Source organism: Asterias amurensis, chromosome 5 (assembly GCF_032118995.1).
Source record: "Asterias amurensis chromosome 5, ASM3211899v1".
NCBI classification, from domain to species: Eukaryota; Metazoa; Echinodermata; class Asteroidea; order Forcipulatida; family Asteriidae; genus Asterias; species Asterias amurensis.
This window is the reverse complement of record NC_092652.1, coordinates 27432826-27451645: the sequence shown is the minus strand read 5'-3', so window position 1 is coordinate 27451645 and position 18820 is coordinate 27432826. Positions and strand designations below refer to the sequence as shown.

At 35.6% G+C, this 18820-nt stretch overlaps 2 protein-coding genes across 4 annotated transcripts in view; one reads left to right on the top strand and one right to left on the bottom strand.

Moving 5' to 3' along the window:
• The window catches only part of LOC139937244 (uncharacterized), a 31872-nt gene extending 28653 nt beyond the window's left edge, over window positions 1-3219 (top strand). For both annotated transcript variants that reach the window (XM_071932332.1, XM_071932331.1), the window contains exon 6: window positions 335-3219. In XM_071932332.1, the coding sequence (XP_071788433.1) occupies window positions 335-400 (66 nt within the window). In that variant the 3' untranslated portion in view covers window positions 401-3219. The remainder of the gene's footprint in view (window positions 1-334) is intronic.
• A 1862-nt stretch (window positions 3220-5081) lies between these two features.
• LOC139937473 (uncharacterized) lies at window positions 5082-18542 on the bottom strand. 2 transcript variants are annotated; one of them, XM_071932622.1, is made up of 5 exons: window positions 18263-18536; window positions 16938-16997; window positions 14061-14125; window positions 7744-7833; window positions 5082-6416 (listed from the first exon to the last, which is right to left on the bottom strand). In XM_071932622.1, exons 1-5 carry the CDS (start codon window positions 18327-18329, stop codon window positions 6381-6383), a joined length of 318 nt encoding a protein of 105 aa, XP_071788723.1. In that variant the 5' UTR covers window positions 18330-18536; the 3' UTR covers window positions 5082-6380. The 2 variants fall into 2 exon arrangements, with proteins under 2 accessions (XP_071788723.1, XP_071788724.1); XM_071932623.1 differs by lacking the exon at window positions 16938-16997 and having other exon boundaries at window positions 18263-18542.
• Window positions 18543-18820: the final 278 nt, after the last annotated feature.

The window sequence follows — 18820 nt, the reverse complement described above, 5'->3', positions numbered from 1 at the left end:
AAATACAAATAAACGAAAATGGAAATACAACGCAGATGCTTATAAACTATTGATTCGACATTCCCATTAGTGTGTGCAGATCATATTCAGGAGAAAGCTTAAGGAAACGATACTAAAACCAAGTTTAATTATGTGATCGTTTTGATTTGGATTTACAGGTATTTTAATGGTTAAAATAATATGTTCTTTTTGTAATTGATATTATTATTATTTGTTTCTTTTTAGTGCGAATCAGGAGTTTAATCAATTGCTAAGAATCCCCGGGATTAAAACAATAACAAAAAATATTTATAAAAAAAATAATGTAACAATTTTTTTCTTTTTTTCTATCCAGGTGTTGAATGGCGCTTTCAGGGAGCTCAACGGAGAACAAGTTGATGACACTTCATTTGACCTCTGAAGGTGTCAGAGGTCAACCTTTTGATGACGTCAACCTTTCTTTTAGATGACGAAATGGACCCTAAAGAGGTTCCATCACCAGATAACGACAGACTATATTTTGATTACGTAATATTAAAGCTGTCCGCCATGGTACTATAATGTTACATAGTAATCTCGGTAGACAGTTTGGGGTAAACTTACTTTAAGTCTTTGATTGATTATATCAACTTTATTATTTTCTTTAATATTTGACAAAGCAAGACAAAGATAAAGACAATATGTCAACTGACATTTAGGCTTTAACCCAAGTATCAAGCCATTTAAAATATTATTTATAAATATAATGAATACGATTGCTGTAGTAATGACGTCACTGTTAAAAAAGGAAACAGAAATATTGCTCTTTGGAAACACTGGCCTTGGGGAAGTTAAAAAAATACATGTACCTGCACTTTAAGAGAAGGATGAAAGATTTATTCTTAAAGATTCTTTTATTTTTAAATGTTGATCAAAACATAGCAGGGAGGATAAGAAACAAGAAAATAATAGTTGTCCACTTTTACTTGTGATCATAGGCCCCATCTTAAAACGCGCGCTGTAAATCTTTTTAAAATTCACAACGTTTTTAATTTAGATAAATAAGTGCGAAGCCAGTTCCACTGGACATCACTATTTATTATACAGTTATTTTCAACCTGGAGTTTATGACATCTTATCCTCACTGTTTCTGTACTAGCTGCAGTAGCCTAGAAAATTAATAGAAGACACATTGTAAGGAGAGACGCAAAATTAAGACTGTATTTCTCGTTATGATCTCTCTTATACTTTGGGCAGGTGTGTCAACTGGTGGCTATACTGCACTTAATGTTACCTATCCAGCCAAATAGTAGATAATAGCGACGACTATAGGTAGATATACCCTCCCCCCCACTTAGATAAAATACTTCAAGGGGTACCTTCCTAGACAACGTCACACATTAAGAATTGAACTTCTCGTAGCAATTTACTAACTCCCACTGCTAGCAGAGTTAGGTGTTATTAGAAATTTCACTTAAACTGAATTTAGACGAGAAATCCGTATCATTAATTGATCCCTAGCCATGCAACTGCCGTCGGTCCGTATGGTTTTTAACTGGTATGGCGCACGCCAATCAAAGATACCAACCCTTTACCTATAACGCAATGGGGGAGTTCGGAACGTTAGGTGGCAGCAGACTACATTTCCATTGTTTATGTAGTTCTGACCATGCGCACATTATCGAAAACAATGGATTTTACTTTACCCGGAAAGTCTGCTACCACCTTGCGCCCCAAATTAGTCTCCCATTGGTAGAGCACCTGCGTGTAGATCCAGAGGTTTCCAGTTCAGACCCGTATTTTGTAAATTGTGTTTGCTCACCAAATGTTTGTAACAACAATTGTTCAGAACTCAGTTTCGTGTTAGGTCTCTCTCTGTTAACCTTTACCAGTGTACTCTGAATCTGGACTTTTGTTAGAAAATTATGGAATATTGAACGTCTTAGAACAAACGTAGATTACTGGTGAAAAGGACCTATTTTCGCGAAAATAATAATAACAAAATTGTTTCTTTCAGGGTGGTCCGTCCAAAATCTCTGAACTTTGCTCTCTTTGTTAAGTTCTTCAAGATTTGCGGGAATAAAACGGGCTGTCTTATAATAAATGTGTAAATAAATAGTTTTATGTAAATATGTATTGTTTAAATCGTCTAAACACGACAACTACGCCTTATGATTCTTAATATAGATTGCTGACGGCTGTTTGTAATTAATTTGGCTTGTTATTGTCAGATATGGTCAACAAAATCATGAGTATTTAAATCATCGTATGACGTCACTTTTTTCCAGGTTGTGCTGGAAAGGTTGCTTAAAAGTTACCTTACGTTTCTGTTCATTGAGACTTTGAACATGAAAGCAATCGCTGGAATATACACCATAATATCTTCACCAATCACTCATACTAGAGTCACACTTTATAATAACAATAACATTGCAATTGTACTTAATTTTAGTCGTAATCATTATTGTAGTAATATTCGTAGTCTGTAAACAACAAATTGGCTTTTCATATTCCTGTAGTAACTAACGGTACCTGTTATCGTATTCAACTTTCGAATCTAAATAAGACCACGTGTACTTGAATAGATCAGCTCATATAAGGTTTCCCGCCCTTTCCCAAGGGTCAAATATCATGCCTGTCACTGGTAATGCAACGGGTTCATTAAACGTGACAACTTATGTACCGAAGATGTATAATTCACTAATATTTTTGGTTTACATCTAGACCTACTGGTTTTAAACCCGTGTTTGGTGTTAAAGTGTGAGAATCATCGGGTGTATGTGTCACTAGACAAAATCACGCGGGCATTGGTGTTGATTCGACGGCTGTTTTATGTTCAGTTGTGTCACATAATCACTGAACAACCACTTGTTGTTATGCAACTGAAATAGTGGACAGATGTTGTCAATAACGTTCTTTTCATAAATTGTTAAAAGCTTTATTATAAAATCTGAATATTTTTAATCACACTGAAGTCACCCGTATAATCAGAGCGAGGGGGATGAAAAAGGTCAATGCCCTTGCTTTCAATAGAACAAATCAAAATGACAGTGCAGTAGCCAGTAGCCATAGCCGAAGTCACTTAAATCTGACACGGCTAACGGCTTATGGCTTGCTCTCTTGTAGCCAATCGTCTGCACATACTAATCCTATCTGGTTTATTGAGATTTTTATTTATGATGTTTGCTTTTTCATTTATGTTGCGAACTAAAAAATAAAGGACGAAATTATGAAAAACTGAAGCTGATAGTGTATGTCTGATTTCTAAAATGCATTAGTTAAACTTTGATCACTACTATTGAGTACGTATCCCAATTGTATGCACTTATTGTACTTATCCACCTGATATTGTTTCTATTTACTCTTTAATGCCATTACTCCCACGTAAACTGACTCTTAAGTGCGTTGTGTCTTTAAGAATTGAGAAAACAAAAACGAAAGACGTTCAGAAACTTGGCACCCCAGGGCTGACATTGTCATACAATCTGAATGGTAAATGGCCGGTCTGGGAGCTAGATTCCCAAAGGGACTGATTTCCTCCCGTTATACACTTTGCTTATTATAAAATAACTTGAGAACATCTTTCACCAATTTAAAATTGATTTGTTCGTTAGAATCAATTACCTGTTGATGTGACAGGAATACTCGAGGGTCGTACATGTGACATTCAATAATCACAATCATCCATGTCAAAGGAATGCGAGAGAGGGCGCTCGCAGTTAACCTGGATCCCAATTAGACCTTTTCGCAAACTGTCGAATGAGGTGCATGCTGGTCTAGCTGGTGATAACATAGCTAGCTAGACCAGCATGCACCTCATGTAACCAATGGGTGCGTTCGTTTAGCTTCCCCGGGTCGACCCCGGTGTGTGGCGTGTTTTTTTCCCAGGACAAACGTGTGCAGATAATTACCCACGTTTGTCCTGGAAAAAAAACGCCACACACCGGGGTCGACCTATAGGAAAGCTAAACGAACGCACCCATAAATTGTTTCTGACGTCATAACCAAAACGGTAACCGATCTCACTACTCGGTTATCGTTCAGTCTGAACAGCAGAACCAACGACCAACAACCGAAACAGTTTTTGGTTGGGGTCGCCAAAACGCACTCAAGGTATATTGCTGGCACAGCAGAGTATTGTCGTTTATTCTATACATACTTTTTCTTTATCGACAGTGACTCAGTTTGCTAGAGGTAGGCCACTTCGGTTCGAGTCTCATTATAGCCTGAATGTTGATCCGGTTTTTTGTATCTAATGTACCATGACTTTGCGCCACCGATCTGTCACTGCGTATCGTTCACCACTCAGTTTCAGATAATAGTTTAGGGAATACAGACTTTGTTGTAAGGAAAAGAAAATGACGGTCGATATTAGATGAAAATATAATTTCGCTGGCTATGAAATCCGGCTTATATTGATGTTTGTAAACTGAAATGGTATTTTTTTCAAATAACTGGATTGGTTGGATTATATTGCACTGATATGTCAGCTCATAAACATGTACGAGAGACACCTTGGAAGACTAGTTATGTAAATGCGTCGGTACTTGAAAAAAAACCCAAAAAACATGACGTTCATGATTATTATGGTGAACAAAAAGACGAACTTAAAAGGCGTTTTAGTCAATCTCATATTATTGCCATTGTGTGTGAGAGATGGGCCTGGGGGCTTGGAAGTGGGTGTTTAAACAGTTGATTACAAGGTCTATCCCACATGAATGATTTCGGTGTGGTATGCAAAGCAATTGTGACATCAAAATTATATAGCGAAATTTTGTTTAATATAACTATGAGTAGCAAGGTGTTCAACGTGCTGCAAATTGACGTCATTTTCGCATCCCATTTGCGTTAAGCAAACGAATTGTTGACGTCACACGGCTGTTTCGTGCTGACTTTTTTGCATGAGTGTTGAGCACAAGTCAACTGAAGTATGAAGCATATCGCATTGGCAGAAAGTGTGAACTGGGCTTTACATAAACCAATGATATTACGTAGAGGGGTTTGTGGAGTCTTTTTTACAGGAACAGGGGGTAGCGATGTTTAGGCTTAAAGAAAGAAACATTTAAACAGTCAATCGTCTTAGATTCAAATTAAAGAACATTTAATAAACTATTATAGATCACTAATGAAACAATTCTTTGAAGAAAAGCAACTTTTCATCTCAAATGAAATAGTTCTTTTAAATATTATAGCAACTTTTCATGTCAAATGAAAATTCGATATTATTTTAACCGTCTATTATGTGAAGTGAATACACTAAGGAGTAAGTCACTAAGAACTAAAATAAGATAACACTGATATTGAAAAGTCTGTAGATGTAAACTTGACTTTTAAACAAGATTTTATTTTGGTTTCTTCAAGAGTCTTGGGTATATTGCACATTAAATTTATAGTTAATAAAATTGTTGCACATATCTTAAGAATGTTAAAGGAACATTACAGAATTGGTTTTTGCTAAAAAAACAATTGCTGGCAGTGTAAGTACTTTATGTAATCCACCATATACATACACTGACAAACCTGTAGAAGTTTGAGATCGATCAGCCATTTGGGTCACGAGAGAATAGTGAAAAACCGATTACAAATTTTGCATTGCATCGATGCCAAAATAAAAATGCATAAAACGCTCACTAAGCGATAAACTCCAAACGCGAAGTTAGATTATTTATTTCTCATGTAAGTTTTATGTAAATCTGTGAACTTCACGATTTTTCTTTTTACCAATGAAAATATTCATTGCAGTCTCTCTAGGGGTGCCTTTCAGAATTTACCTTCATTTTTGAGACAACAAAAAGAAGAAGTGCAAACTGGTCAACAATGTCTTGTCTCAGCTGTGTGTAACTGTCTTTATGTACTTTAAGGGCAGGAACGCTAGGTGGCAGCAGACTTACAAGGTAAATCCATTGTTCTCGGTAATGTGCGCATGCTCAGAACTACGTAAGCATGACAATTTACCTGGTAATATGCTGCCACCTTGCGCTTCAGAGTCTCCTATTATAAAACATTGTGCAACATTTATTAAACTACTTGTTTCAAATTTATAAAGATGCTATATCATATAGATGAAACAACAAATAATATTAACAATGAACGAAGCTATATTTAAAAGATGTTAAACAAAAGTTGATAACATTGGTTAAAAACTCTGTTGACAATAATTGTGTCAACATGAGAAATTTGTTTTAAGGCAAGTTTAGGATTATAATGGGTTTTATATTTTAAATTGTATGTAAAGATGCAGAGTTATTAATGATATTTGAACTCCAGTTTAGTTAACTGTGGTATTAAGGCCATGATGTAAAATTCGCGCCAAAAATTTATCTTGACGTTAGGTCGACGACTGTTCCATGTGCTAGTAACATGTCCAATTTTAGAGGGAAGAAACGAAATGATTGTGCAGGGGCATCCAAAAGAAGTCATTTTCAGTAATCCGGATTCGTCAGCAGCAAGTTTAAAATCTGACAATCGAAAAAGACAAAATAGGGATTGAAACAAACCATAACATGAAGGATTTGCAATGGTCAATAGTGTTATCCTCATTCATTAAGTAAGATTTCAACCTTTGCTGCATGGTGGAAGTATAACTAACAAAGGTTTACGGTTAACCCATGTGAACATCTCCCTACTTATAGTTTTACTTCATCTACTATTCGGCATTTAACGGACCATTGTTGTTGAACACGTCAACACTTCCAATTGGGGTTTTTTGTGTTAAAGTATAATTCAATATTCTGTCTAAAGCCATTTAAATTGCATTATTAAAACAGTAAAAGTGCTTAATTGCATGACCTTGTTGAAATACATGAATATAGAGTGAGAAAGCCGAGGGGTAAAAAATTAATAGTGCGACAAAGGGGAGTTGGGGAAGAGACAGTAAAAGCAATTAATTGTTGAATGAGGTAGACTCAAAAAGATGATATCATATGGGGAAAATAAAAGGGCAAATGCTAATACCTTTTTGTCTCCATCTGCCCCCTTTGTCTCCTTTGTAATGGTTCACCCCTTGTTTTTACTGTATGTACTTTCTGCTTCAACCCCTCCGCCCCTCTCCCTATTCATGTTTTTCCACTTGGCTGCTTATTATACACTCATTATAAGTTGGCAATTAGCCTTTTATTCATTACATACATTGGTGGTTAACAACAAAAGTTAATATTCTTTATCCCGGATGCAAATTTTGTACCTAGTAAATGCATTTGTATCATAGGTCCTTTCGAAGATAGCCAGTTTGCAACAACAGTTTAATCTACTTTCTCATTATTAAAACAATACAATTGTCAAAGACCAGTCTTCTTACTTGGTCTATCCCAACATAAGCATAAAATAATAAGCCTGTGAAAATTTGAGCTAAATTGGTCTTCGAAGTTGCGAGAAAATTATGAGATAGAAAACACCCATGTAATACAATTTGTGTGCTTTCAGATAAGAATAAAAGACTTCTGGCTGGAAGTCTTTTACTATTTTTAGTGAGAAATTACCTCTTTCTCGAAATCTATGCTACTTCAGAGGGAGCTGTTTCTCACAATGTTTTATACTATCAACAGCTCTCCAATGCTCATTACCAAGTCAGTTTTTAAGTTAATATTTGTCTTGGGTAATTACCAAACGTGTACATTCCCTTTAAGTCACATTCTTGCCTGGATGTTCATGATATTTCAATAAAGCAGGCATTTCAAAACACATTGATTGTTTTTGTCCAAATTGATACAAATTCAATGTTGTTTAGTGATCAATATAAAGCTTTGTATCTAGCCTCTTTTCAAGCCGTTTATTACGAACACTTACCTGAATTAATTCTGATCGGCAATCGTTTGACAGTAAATTGAAGATATCCCTTAGTTTGCATGTTGGTTCAACGGCTGGTTTCAATAGGTGCTGTCAAATAAAATAAAAAGCGAAACTCAGAAATATATCACAACCTTACGCAGCACTTTAACGGGTTTCACATTTAGCGGCCACTGAAAGAAACAAACGGGGCAAACGCATTCTCTTTTTGAAGTGCAATGGGTTCTTTTAAATGCTTTAATACACAACACACGGGACATAAGACTCACGTCCCATCCGAAGGACGATTAATTATTGCGTCAGCGTCTTGCTTGTGAAGATAACAAACAAACACAAATTATAAAAATTGTCAAGACCGGGACTTGAACATACACTCTGCTGATCAGAAACACCACAGCTTGAGTCAAGTCACGACGACACACCAAAATAAAAATAATACATGAACAACAATTGTAGTGATTCGTTTTGGGTTTTAATTAGGTATTTTGTGCACAAAATATACTAATAATTAAGACTGTCTAAAAATAAATAAATTGAGTTGTCAGTAAATAAATTTGTATATTTATCAGTGTAATTACTGAGGCGTATGTCTTGCACTTTATGTGAATGGTTTCTCTTTGTAAAAGCCAACCCATCCCCCGTAAAAAAAAACACAAAAAAACAACAACAACAGGCAAACAAACCTTCCACCGCTTGCCACAAAAAAAGACAAAATAACTATATAAATAAAAGGTTTTAAGAAACTTTATAAAATAAATGGATCAAGGGAGTTGCTCACAGAACCAACGGAGTTTCTGAATCGAGATTATAATAAGGGACATTTCGGATATACGGCAAAGTGTAAACAGTTTCAGAAGTCCACTTTGGGTGGCATTGTTGGTGCAACAGGTGCAGTCGATTTGCAGGTGTCATCGGTCTAAACGTCGGCTAACTCGTAATGCAGAAATACAAACATTGGATGAATAGTTACTCACTATGATTGGGACATAAAAGCATCTGTCATAAATGAGAGACCAACAGAATAATAATACACTTTTTCGTTCGGGTTCATTTATTGTGCCATGGTCGAGTGATAAATGACAACATTTCAAGGGTGTCTCTCTTTTGTTGCACCAAGTCGTATAATGACCGCAATTATTATTGTTGGGGTTAATTTGATAATTTTGTATAGCCGCTTATTCACGATAGAGTGTTTAGTCCATTCTGGTTTTATTTGATTTGCGTTTGTTCGCGAGACTATCCTGACATCATGTGAGTTTTGTCGTTTCTAGGGTTTTATTTCACCCTTGTGTTAGTATCGCATAATATTAAACAGATATTCATAAATACCTCTGACAGTTTCGCTATTCCTATTGGTGGAGAGCGCGTCACGTGGGTGTGTATCAACCTTTGTTAATGACCAGTAAAAAGTGTTGAAACATGGGCGTGACACGCGAGCTTGCACATGTTCTTATAAGACAGTTTCTTCATTCATAGTGGTCACGAGCAATGGCTGAAACAGTTGTGCCACCTCACGCGATACGCGCAACGCGCACAGCATTCCGTTAAGGGGTGTTGTGTTAAAGAAATCATTGTATCATTAAAATTTTGTCATTTATTTTACTTTTTGACCAAAAAGTGTTGATGTTTTTTGACCGAAAAGGTATTTATGAATGGGAATCAAGTGTGTTGAATCGGTTTTCAACAAGTGGTTTAAACCCGCCGAGGCCTGGTTCTTTATAATTTACCTCGACTTCGTCTCGGTAAAATGATCAAGAACCAGGCCTCGTTATGTTTAAACCACTCGTTGAAAACCTCTTCACCACACATTGATTCCCTTATAAACACACTACAATGTAATTTACATAGGACATGGGATGTTGAATAATAAAGCACCAATTTTCCATCAAGATTGAAACCAGAGAATTAAGAAGACTTCGGTTTAGACCAAGGTGGTACTATGTCGTTAACCTTTAAACATCTCAATTTAGAAGTCAAGCTTTCCAGACCCACTTTCCCTCGTGTTTCGTTATATTATTCAACCCAGTAGAGCCTAATTTCTTCAAATTGCAGCAGGTTTGGTGTCATTTCAATGTCAATTAACAGAGTGAAATTAACCAGTCAAATGCTACCGCTCTGTTTCATTTCTGCAATTCATTAAGTGGTGTTTCATTAACCTAAAAGTGCTCTGTAAAGAATTGCACGTACATTTTAAAATGACAGTGTGACGTCCGGACTACATGCTAATAGACTAGCGTGTCATAAACACAATGGGTGTGTCATCACTCACTATTGCCGATACCATGGCAACGGTTACCATGGTGATTAAAACCCACTGATACGAGACGAGAAAAGGGGGAGAAAAAAAAACAGAATCTGTCCAATCGGTTACAATCTGTCCCCAGTGGCGGGAAAAGGTAGGGGCAGTATCGATTACACTTTTACCGCCCTCCAATAAAATGAACAAAGAATCGACGCCTTGGGCGACAGCATGCACAGGAGCGGTAGGTTGGGTATCGATTACTTGTTTCTACCGAAGACAACACAAAGAATCGACCCTGAGGGTTGGACAATTCGTCTGTGTTCAGATTTTTTTTCTTTCTCGAAATTAATAAGAAAATGACAGATTTTGCCGTTGAACCAGAACAAATAATGCTTATTTTTCTAGTATAAATAAAACAAACTCAAACGGTGACATAATTGTATTTTCAGAATTGTAAGAAAATAGCTTAGGACTTCAACAACTTGGCACGTCGCCTCAAAATATAAACTTGATCGAACTCGACTGTGGTTGCTTGAAGCTGCTGTACTCTGACTTTGATACACAATATTTGTTATGTCGTTATTCAATAACTTTCAAGATTTCATAATGTCCACGATATTTTTTCCCAACGAGGTCTAGTAAAATTAGATTTGGCTTTTATTAGATCAATCTCACATAATATAGTTTGTTAGTTTTTATAGGGAATGTTTATGTTTATCACTCTTTAAATTAATGGCAATAACAACAATTGGTTAGAAGCCTACGGTAGCTTTCGAAATAATAAAGCATTTTGAGAAGAAACATTTCACTTCGAAGTAGTGTGATAATTTTACCGATTATTGTAAATATAATCAGTTTTTACCCCAAAAGATTGAATCTGAGAAACATTACTGCATCCACGCTTCTCAGAATGTATGTCTATTAGGGATTATTTTATCCTGCATGCGTGGACATATTCGTTCCAGATATTTTTTTTTAATAATCGATCGGTTCCAAAAGAAAAAGCTATACTTTTGCTGTAACTAAGAACTAAAATTGTCTTGTTTTCCCCCTTTCATAGGGGTAATGATTCATTTCCAAATTGTGTATAAGTATGTGTATTTAAGTTATGTTATTTATGTTTATATTTCTGTTGTAATTGTAATTTGTTGTAATGTAAAGCGCATATGTTAAAGTCACCTGGAAATAGAATTGTTCTTTCTTTCAAACATAAGAGTATATGCTTACGAACAATAAAACAATTTTTGTAGTAATTGTTTGTCACGATTTATATGTTTAAAAAATATATAAAGTTGTTTGGGGGGCTGACTCCGCATACCCCTTTTGTGACGTCAATCGAGGCAGACTTTGCCTGCAATGCGTATAGTAAACACACGTGCAAAGTACATGTACGTCCAAGTCGTGAGTTGGTACATTTCAAAAAGTGTTTTTTTTTGTTTTTTTTGAAACGTACAAACTTACGACTTGGTCCGTACATGTACTTTGCAATTGTGTTTACTCTACGCATTACAGGCAAAGTCTGCCTCGATTTACGTCACAAACAGCGCCCTCTCGGGTCGGGGTCTACTCTTAAATTTGTAAATAACATAAGAACTGATTTTTTAAAACCTTAGTTAACTGTTTATTCACATTCCATTCATCAAAACACATATATTAGTGACAAAAGCTTTATTTTAAAAAATACCACTTCCAGGTGACTTTAATTCATATTATTCGCTATATAAATGTAATTTATTATTATTATTATTATAACTGTAGTATAATAGGGTAAATAAGGAAAATATTTGGGGGAATTGTGTCTTTGATGATAGATGCATGGACTTGAGCAGACAGTCAGACTATGTCATGAAACAGATATTTGATAACGGACCATTGTAATTTCACAGCAAGAGTGAGTTACATTGGCACCCGTGCTTGATGGTTGATAACTTCAAGACTCACCCACTGAAACGAAATGCTTTTAGGCTTAATCCAGTGTGGAATATTTATGTGGGCTTTAATTTTTGAAATGATCTGCGTCGTAGAAGGGGGTTAAGTTACGATGAAATATTTACATTTCAGAATAAAATATTTGAACTTTAGGTTGAACTTTTTCCGCACAGAACTCGGGAAAGTAGTGTGTATATATATAGTGCTTAAAACACAGTGTTTTAGTTTACACAGGTGAGCGGAGATAATAAACTTAATGACTTTGGCAAATTTAGCACTAATTTAAACTTTTGTGGTATACCTGCCATGCTGCTAAAATTTAGGATTTGAACTGTCATTAGGTACCAGGTAAACCTTGTACTAGGTACTGAGTGCAACAGTCCAAATTTAGCAAATTTAACATCAGTTTAAACTATTGTCCGGCTGCTAAAATTTAGGGTTAAAACTGCCTCTGGTATCTCGAGTTAGGACAAGTTAAACTCGTCCTAACTTAGGATTAATCTTAAGGTCTGCGTGTTACATCGCAGGGTTGAGACTCGTCCAAAGTCCTAAGATTATCCTTAAGTTAGGAAGAGTTTTGTGAAATCGACGACAGGTAAACCTTGTTTCAGTGCACAAGTCCATCGTCAGTTGTAGGATACATGTAAATCTGCGTCGTTAGACTGTCTATATAGCATCCTTCAAATGTCGTGTTTTTTAAGGGTAATCAAACTTAAGTTGTAAATTAATCTGAAGGTCCGAAACAAAGAAGTGCTTGTCTTTTTTCTTTGAAGATTTAAGGAATGTAAAGCAGTGACGAACAGACATGTGAACATCCCTTTGATAAGTCAATAGGTTTCTAATGGAGTGTGGTGTAGGGACAGGTGATTTCCAATGTATGTACAGCCTAGGCAATGTATACATGATCGATTTGTTCGAGTTGCAGCTCACTGTTTTTATTGTGTCACAGCAAACACCAAATTGCTTCAGAATCGAACAATGATAACCCAGGATCTCTTGACAAAGAGGGCAGAAAAACATGAAAGAACAATGTTGATAGAAACTGACTTCCCGAAGTTTAAAATTGTATGAACAAAAAATATCCCGGTTTGGGGAAAGAGGTCAGAAAAACATGAAAGAACAATGTTGATAGAAACTGACTTCCCGAAGTTTAAAATTTGTATGAACAAAAAATCTCCTGCTTTGGGGAATAGGCTACATGACGTTAATTTGCCAGATATCAAATATATAAAATGAATTCGTCATGAAACACTGCTTAGGGATTTGAGGAATCTACGCGACTATTTCAGGTTTGAAGGAATATTGCCATCTGCAGTCTCCCATTTACAATAACTAATTTTTAAAATGCAATTGCAGTGACTTTCATTTTGATATAATTAATTCTAAAACTTACTCGATTCGTCCTACAATGCGCTGTTCAGAGTATAAAATTAAAATGTCGTCTTTTGGAGTAGGCGGTTTTTCTAAAAAGCATTTACTTTCAAGAATAATGTCATTGAATAATCGTTGCATATTCCACTAAAGTAAGGCACTTTCTTGCATACCATAAAACCATATCATGTTCCGTTTTATACATTTCTGTAAATTTACAGAAAGTGCTTAACTGTTCAAGAGACTACTTTTTGCGTACTCAGCATTTAAATTCGGGGTATTTTTTCTTGAAGAATGACAATTAAATAAAAGTGCGTAAAATTTGTGAACAAGTTTTTTTTTAATCTGTCAGTACAAAAACATCCATTCATAAAAAATAATAATAACAGTAGGCCTTATATAAACTAAATAAAGTGATCGTGGCGAGAGAAATTGTTATTTTTTCGCACAAAGGCATAGACGGACTGGAAATGGTTTACAAAATGTAAACCAATCAATTTCTCTGTAATCTTGATGAGCTGCACCTTTAACAGATCGACATTTAAATTTCATCAAATCAATCTTCAGGTATAGTTTGCTGTAACAATGTGAATAAATTGTAAAGAAAACAAAACTCATGGTTTTGAGTATCCGCCAGATGCATATAATAATGTTAAATGCACATTGTTTTAAGAGAATTGATAACAATTTAAACGTATTTAAGGATTACTTGAATTTGTTTAGAACACAAATGGATAATGTGGAGGGTTAAGGTGAAAATAACGAATGAGTTTACCTCGAACCAGGCAGGATCCGTCATCGGATCTATTGGTTCTTCATTTTGCAGTGAATTCTTCTTTGCTGCAGTAAACAAACAAAGCAATAAATCAAGTTTAATATGTATATTCATAAACCAAAAAACAAAAACAAACAAAATATCAGCAACAACAATAACAATAGCAACAGCAGAAAAACAACAACATCAGCAGCAGCAGCACTAACAACAATAACAACAACAACAACAACAACAACAACAACAACAACAACAACAACAACAACAACAACAACAACAACAACAACAACAACAACAACAACAACAACAACAACAACAACAACAACAACAACAACAACAACAACAACAACAACAACAACAACAACAACAACAACAACAACAACAACAACAACAACAACAACAACAACAACAACAACAACAACAACAACAACAACAACAACAACAACAACAACAACAACAACAACAACAACAACAACAACAACAACAACAACAACAACAACAACAACAACAACAACAACAACAACAACAACAACAACAACAACAACAACAACAACAACGAAGTACCAGCAAAATTAAAAGTCAATTTGTTTGCAGTGACTTAATAATATAAATATATAATAAGAAAGAGAAATTTATAAAGCGTTAAAACAAAAGTAGAAAGAAAACAAACAATAAAAGTCTGGACCAGACAGGACAACAGGAGACATTTTGAATAATTAATGACATAATGTGCATTATCTTGATTCAAAGACAGTAAATAATGTGAGAAGCTACAGTTTCTCTTCTACCAACCACGACAGAGAGTGTGCATTTAGCACCAGACTATTAAACGACAAACGTTGGTCTGATTGTTATTACAATGCATGATGGAGAAAGGATAAAATTAACCCCTTCACTGTTACACTCTTTCATCAAAGATGGGACCCAAATATGTGTAAAGGTTGCCAACTTCACTAATGATGCACATTTTGTGCACATGTCATGACTTGTTTCTGTCTAATTAGGAAGGTCTGGTCTTCTCAATAAGTGTGATTCCATTTTGAATTGATTTATAATTCAAACATTGTCATGCAGAAGTCAGCGAGTCTCAACTAACCGAAAACCCATCACGCTACTGACTGCCTCTTTCGGGACTTCATCATGCTTACACTGTGGTGTATTACGGCTGTTAAAACCTTCAGCAAACACTAATTTCGTCCGGAAGAAAACATACGTAATTGCGGGAACAAATTTGCTTTGAGTTTCTGGCAAACGTCGATTAGCTGAAGAAATACTGCCTTAAAAAAACAATTTGTCTGTCATTTTGTTGACCAAAAAATTCCCAGTGTTTTCTTGATGGGGTTGTTAAGTGCATATCCTATGGGTATTTATGACTTGTATGGCAGGTTTCCACAGTGTCAGGTGAAGAAACCAAATAACTTGAAGGAGTTATTCCATCTGTAGTGTTTCACTGAGTTGGCGATTTTAAGAGGCTATCTGAGCCGATCAATTGCCATTGTAGCACTCGCTCGATCGGGTTTAAGATTTGTTTTGTATAATCGCTGAATCTGTTTTAGTTCAATAAATGTAGACATAGTCCAGACTCAATCTGGGAATTGGATAATGAGCAACATTCATGAAGTTAATTTGTGCATTGCGCTTTTCACTTTTGGAATGTTAAGTTGTCAATCATTTCAGCCATTGTTAGAAAGGAAATTTCAAAACCCAAAGGCTACCCTGTCAGACCAAATACAACTCTAAATGCTCAGTTTATGTCAGCTAATAATGAAACGTCAGAAATGTTTAATGTTTCAGATGGCATTGCACAGAGTCTCCTTTCATTGTATGCGCATCCAAACACATTCTTACCCTGTTTGCGCATGCGCATAATGAATCAATTATAACCATTATCTATGGGAATTTTGTGGAGATTTCCCTTCGAAGTAAAGTAGTTCAAAAGACTGTTCCAAAAGTGATGGCAAAATGATTCAACGAGACAGGAATACGTCTTATACGAATATTGAATACATTAATTTGTTTACATAATATATTCTAGGGTTTGCCCAAACATTCGGTTCCCAACGTGGTTCTGCATAAATTATCAATACCAGTTTAGTTATATGCATTTTAAGCGCGCTGATGATTATTTTGTGTGAATTTGAGTCGTTTCTTTGTGTCAGAAATGCATCCAGCTAAAAATAAAAGAAACATGCGGCACTCAGCGCGTCATGAAGCAGGTAGTTATCTCAATGTTATGTTCAATTGTGTTTTAATTGGTTTGTTAATTCATTTATTTATTTACTTTTCATTTACTTACTTATTTATTAATTTGTATATAATCCACCGAGCATCTTTCGGAGTTTTTTATTAAGGTGTCCGCTCACCTCCAAAATTGCAGAATTTTTTGTATGTCTGTTTTTTCTTCGTATAGATTATTATTTTATAGAACCAAAATTATGACCATACTTATCATCAAAAACCTAGCTCATAAAGCACCGCATTTGCCTTTTCAAGTCACGTGGGAGACGATGGGAGCCTATGGTGGGATTCGAACCCGCGACCTTTCACAGTCTACAGATTCATATATAAAAGTTCGTCTAATCAAATTCACCTTTTTTTCTGTGACCTCAAAAGACCCCAACCTCAACACGCGGCTTTTATGGTTGTAGCAATATTGCTTCTACTCTTACTTCATTTTCAATTTAATGGTTAGACGTTATTAATAATTGCTCATTAGTTTTACATAATGTGCAATCATGAATAGATACATTATGTCAAACGATACACGAGATTACAAAACAAGGCACATGTAAAAAATTAGAAAAATAAAAAATGAATAAAAAGTAAAATTTTTGCTTTTCAATCACTACAAAATTTGACAATTAAATAAAATGTACTTACAACGTGAAACAATGTTACCTAGGCATTTTTGTGTGTAGGGATTTTCCTGGCATGGTGGATCTGGAAGGTAAATAATAAAACAATAGACAATGTGGCTAAAATCCCTTGCAAAGGTTCGAGGCCTTTGTTCACTGACTCTATAAATCAACTCTTTGTAGAGGTGTAAGATTGAGTCAAGGATTTATTTCTGTGATATCGTTGTTTTGAGTCACATTAAACAGCCCTAAACACATTATTTAAAATGTAAGATGATAAAAAAATCCGACCTTGAACGAATTCAAGTGTTGCAAATAATTTCGGCTAACATCCAAAGTGGCTCTGGACCCCCCCCCCCCACCTTTCGGAAATCGGACTGCACTGAATTATACGTCGGCGCTGTTTAATACTTATTGTTCTGTGACGCAATATTCGCCTAAGTTAAAAATTTCAGAAAATACTAAATAATAATAACAATAATAATAATAAATTAACACCTATTAAATTGTTGTGGTACCCGCATCGGGCTAGCTCGGTGGTATAATGGAAAGACATGTTCTAGCAATCCAACGGTCGCGGGTTCAAATTCTGGCCGACAAGATGGTAACTACCGAAATAAGAAAGAAATAAACAAATCCCATATCTGTTGATCTGCCCGTGGATTTTTGATTTGTTACAGAACTCGGGAAAGTATGTCCTTAAGTGTCTAAAAAACATCAATGTCAGGGGGAAAACAGCAAAGGTCGTAGGTTCGAATCCCACCCGAGTAACATGCCTGTGATATTCACACGACGCGGGAAAGTACTGAGTATACAGTGTTAACACACATCGGTGTATGGGTAAAAACCAAAATTAATATTCTTTACCCCCGATGCAAATTTAACATCTATTATAAATATTAATTATGTGTTGTTGTCTACAAAAAAGTAGTAACCCCAAAACCAAAATTTCAGATCGTTTGTGTAGTTTTAACAGCGAATTCAACATAAATAAATGAGCTGTCTACTGGCTTGGTGACATTTCTGCTACTAAATTGACCTTGAGTGGAACTAACAAGACGTAATTGAACATTATTACGAGTTATTAAGATAGGTGTAGAGAAACTTATGAATAACGATGTGATATTGCTGTTTAACACACACACGTTGACGTTTCGAATAAACATCCAAAAGTTGATCAACAATGAAAGCCTCAATAAAACAGGACAGTTGTAGTTTAAATATTCTTCGTACAATGTTAATTCTAAATTTGTTATAAGCAGGCTTCCTTGATGTTTAATTTACTGTGCAGAATATCTTGACGAATAGTGCATTGAATTGTGCATTCCATATAGGCGGGAAAGATCTTACCTGCAACAACTCTTTCATCCAGAACGACAAACGCCAAAAGCACCAACAAAAACCACTTGAGTGACATGGTCGACGATTTGAATCACCAATAGTCCTTCAAAAATCACCCTAAAAACGAGACGAAAATCCCCCAAAACCTCAGAGAAAATCAAAAGGAAACTGCTTGTGCGAAGCGAACAATCTGGCTTAAGTTTGCAAGTGTGATGATGTGGCGAGGCGGCACTGAGGTTTGAAAAGTGATTGTATTGCACGCCGTGGATGTTTTATAGAGAATAAAGCAAGTTGCAGCTATACCTATGTGTAGGTGGACACGACGTCAGTTTGGTTATGGGAGGGGCAGTGTGTAATAATGAAGTAAGGGGATGTATACACGATTGGAACAAACGGTTGGCTCCAAACTAGAGTTAGATTTGATAATTACCGTTTTGCGCAATGTGGTTACTATGTAAATATTGGAAATACTTGATAAATATTGGCCGTCGTTGGAACTGAGTACATAATTTGTCACCATGGATTAATGGAAAGTCAAAGGTGCTCTTTTTCAGTTTTCGGGAAAGT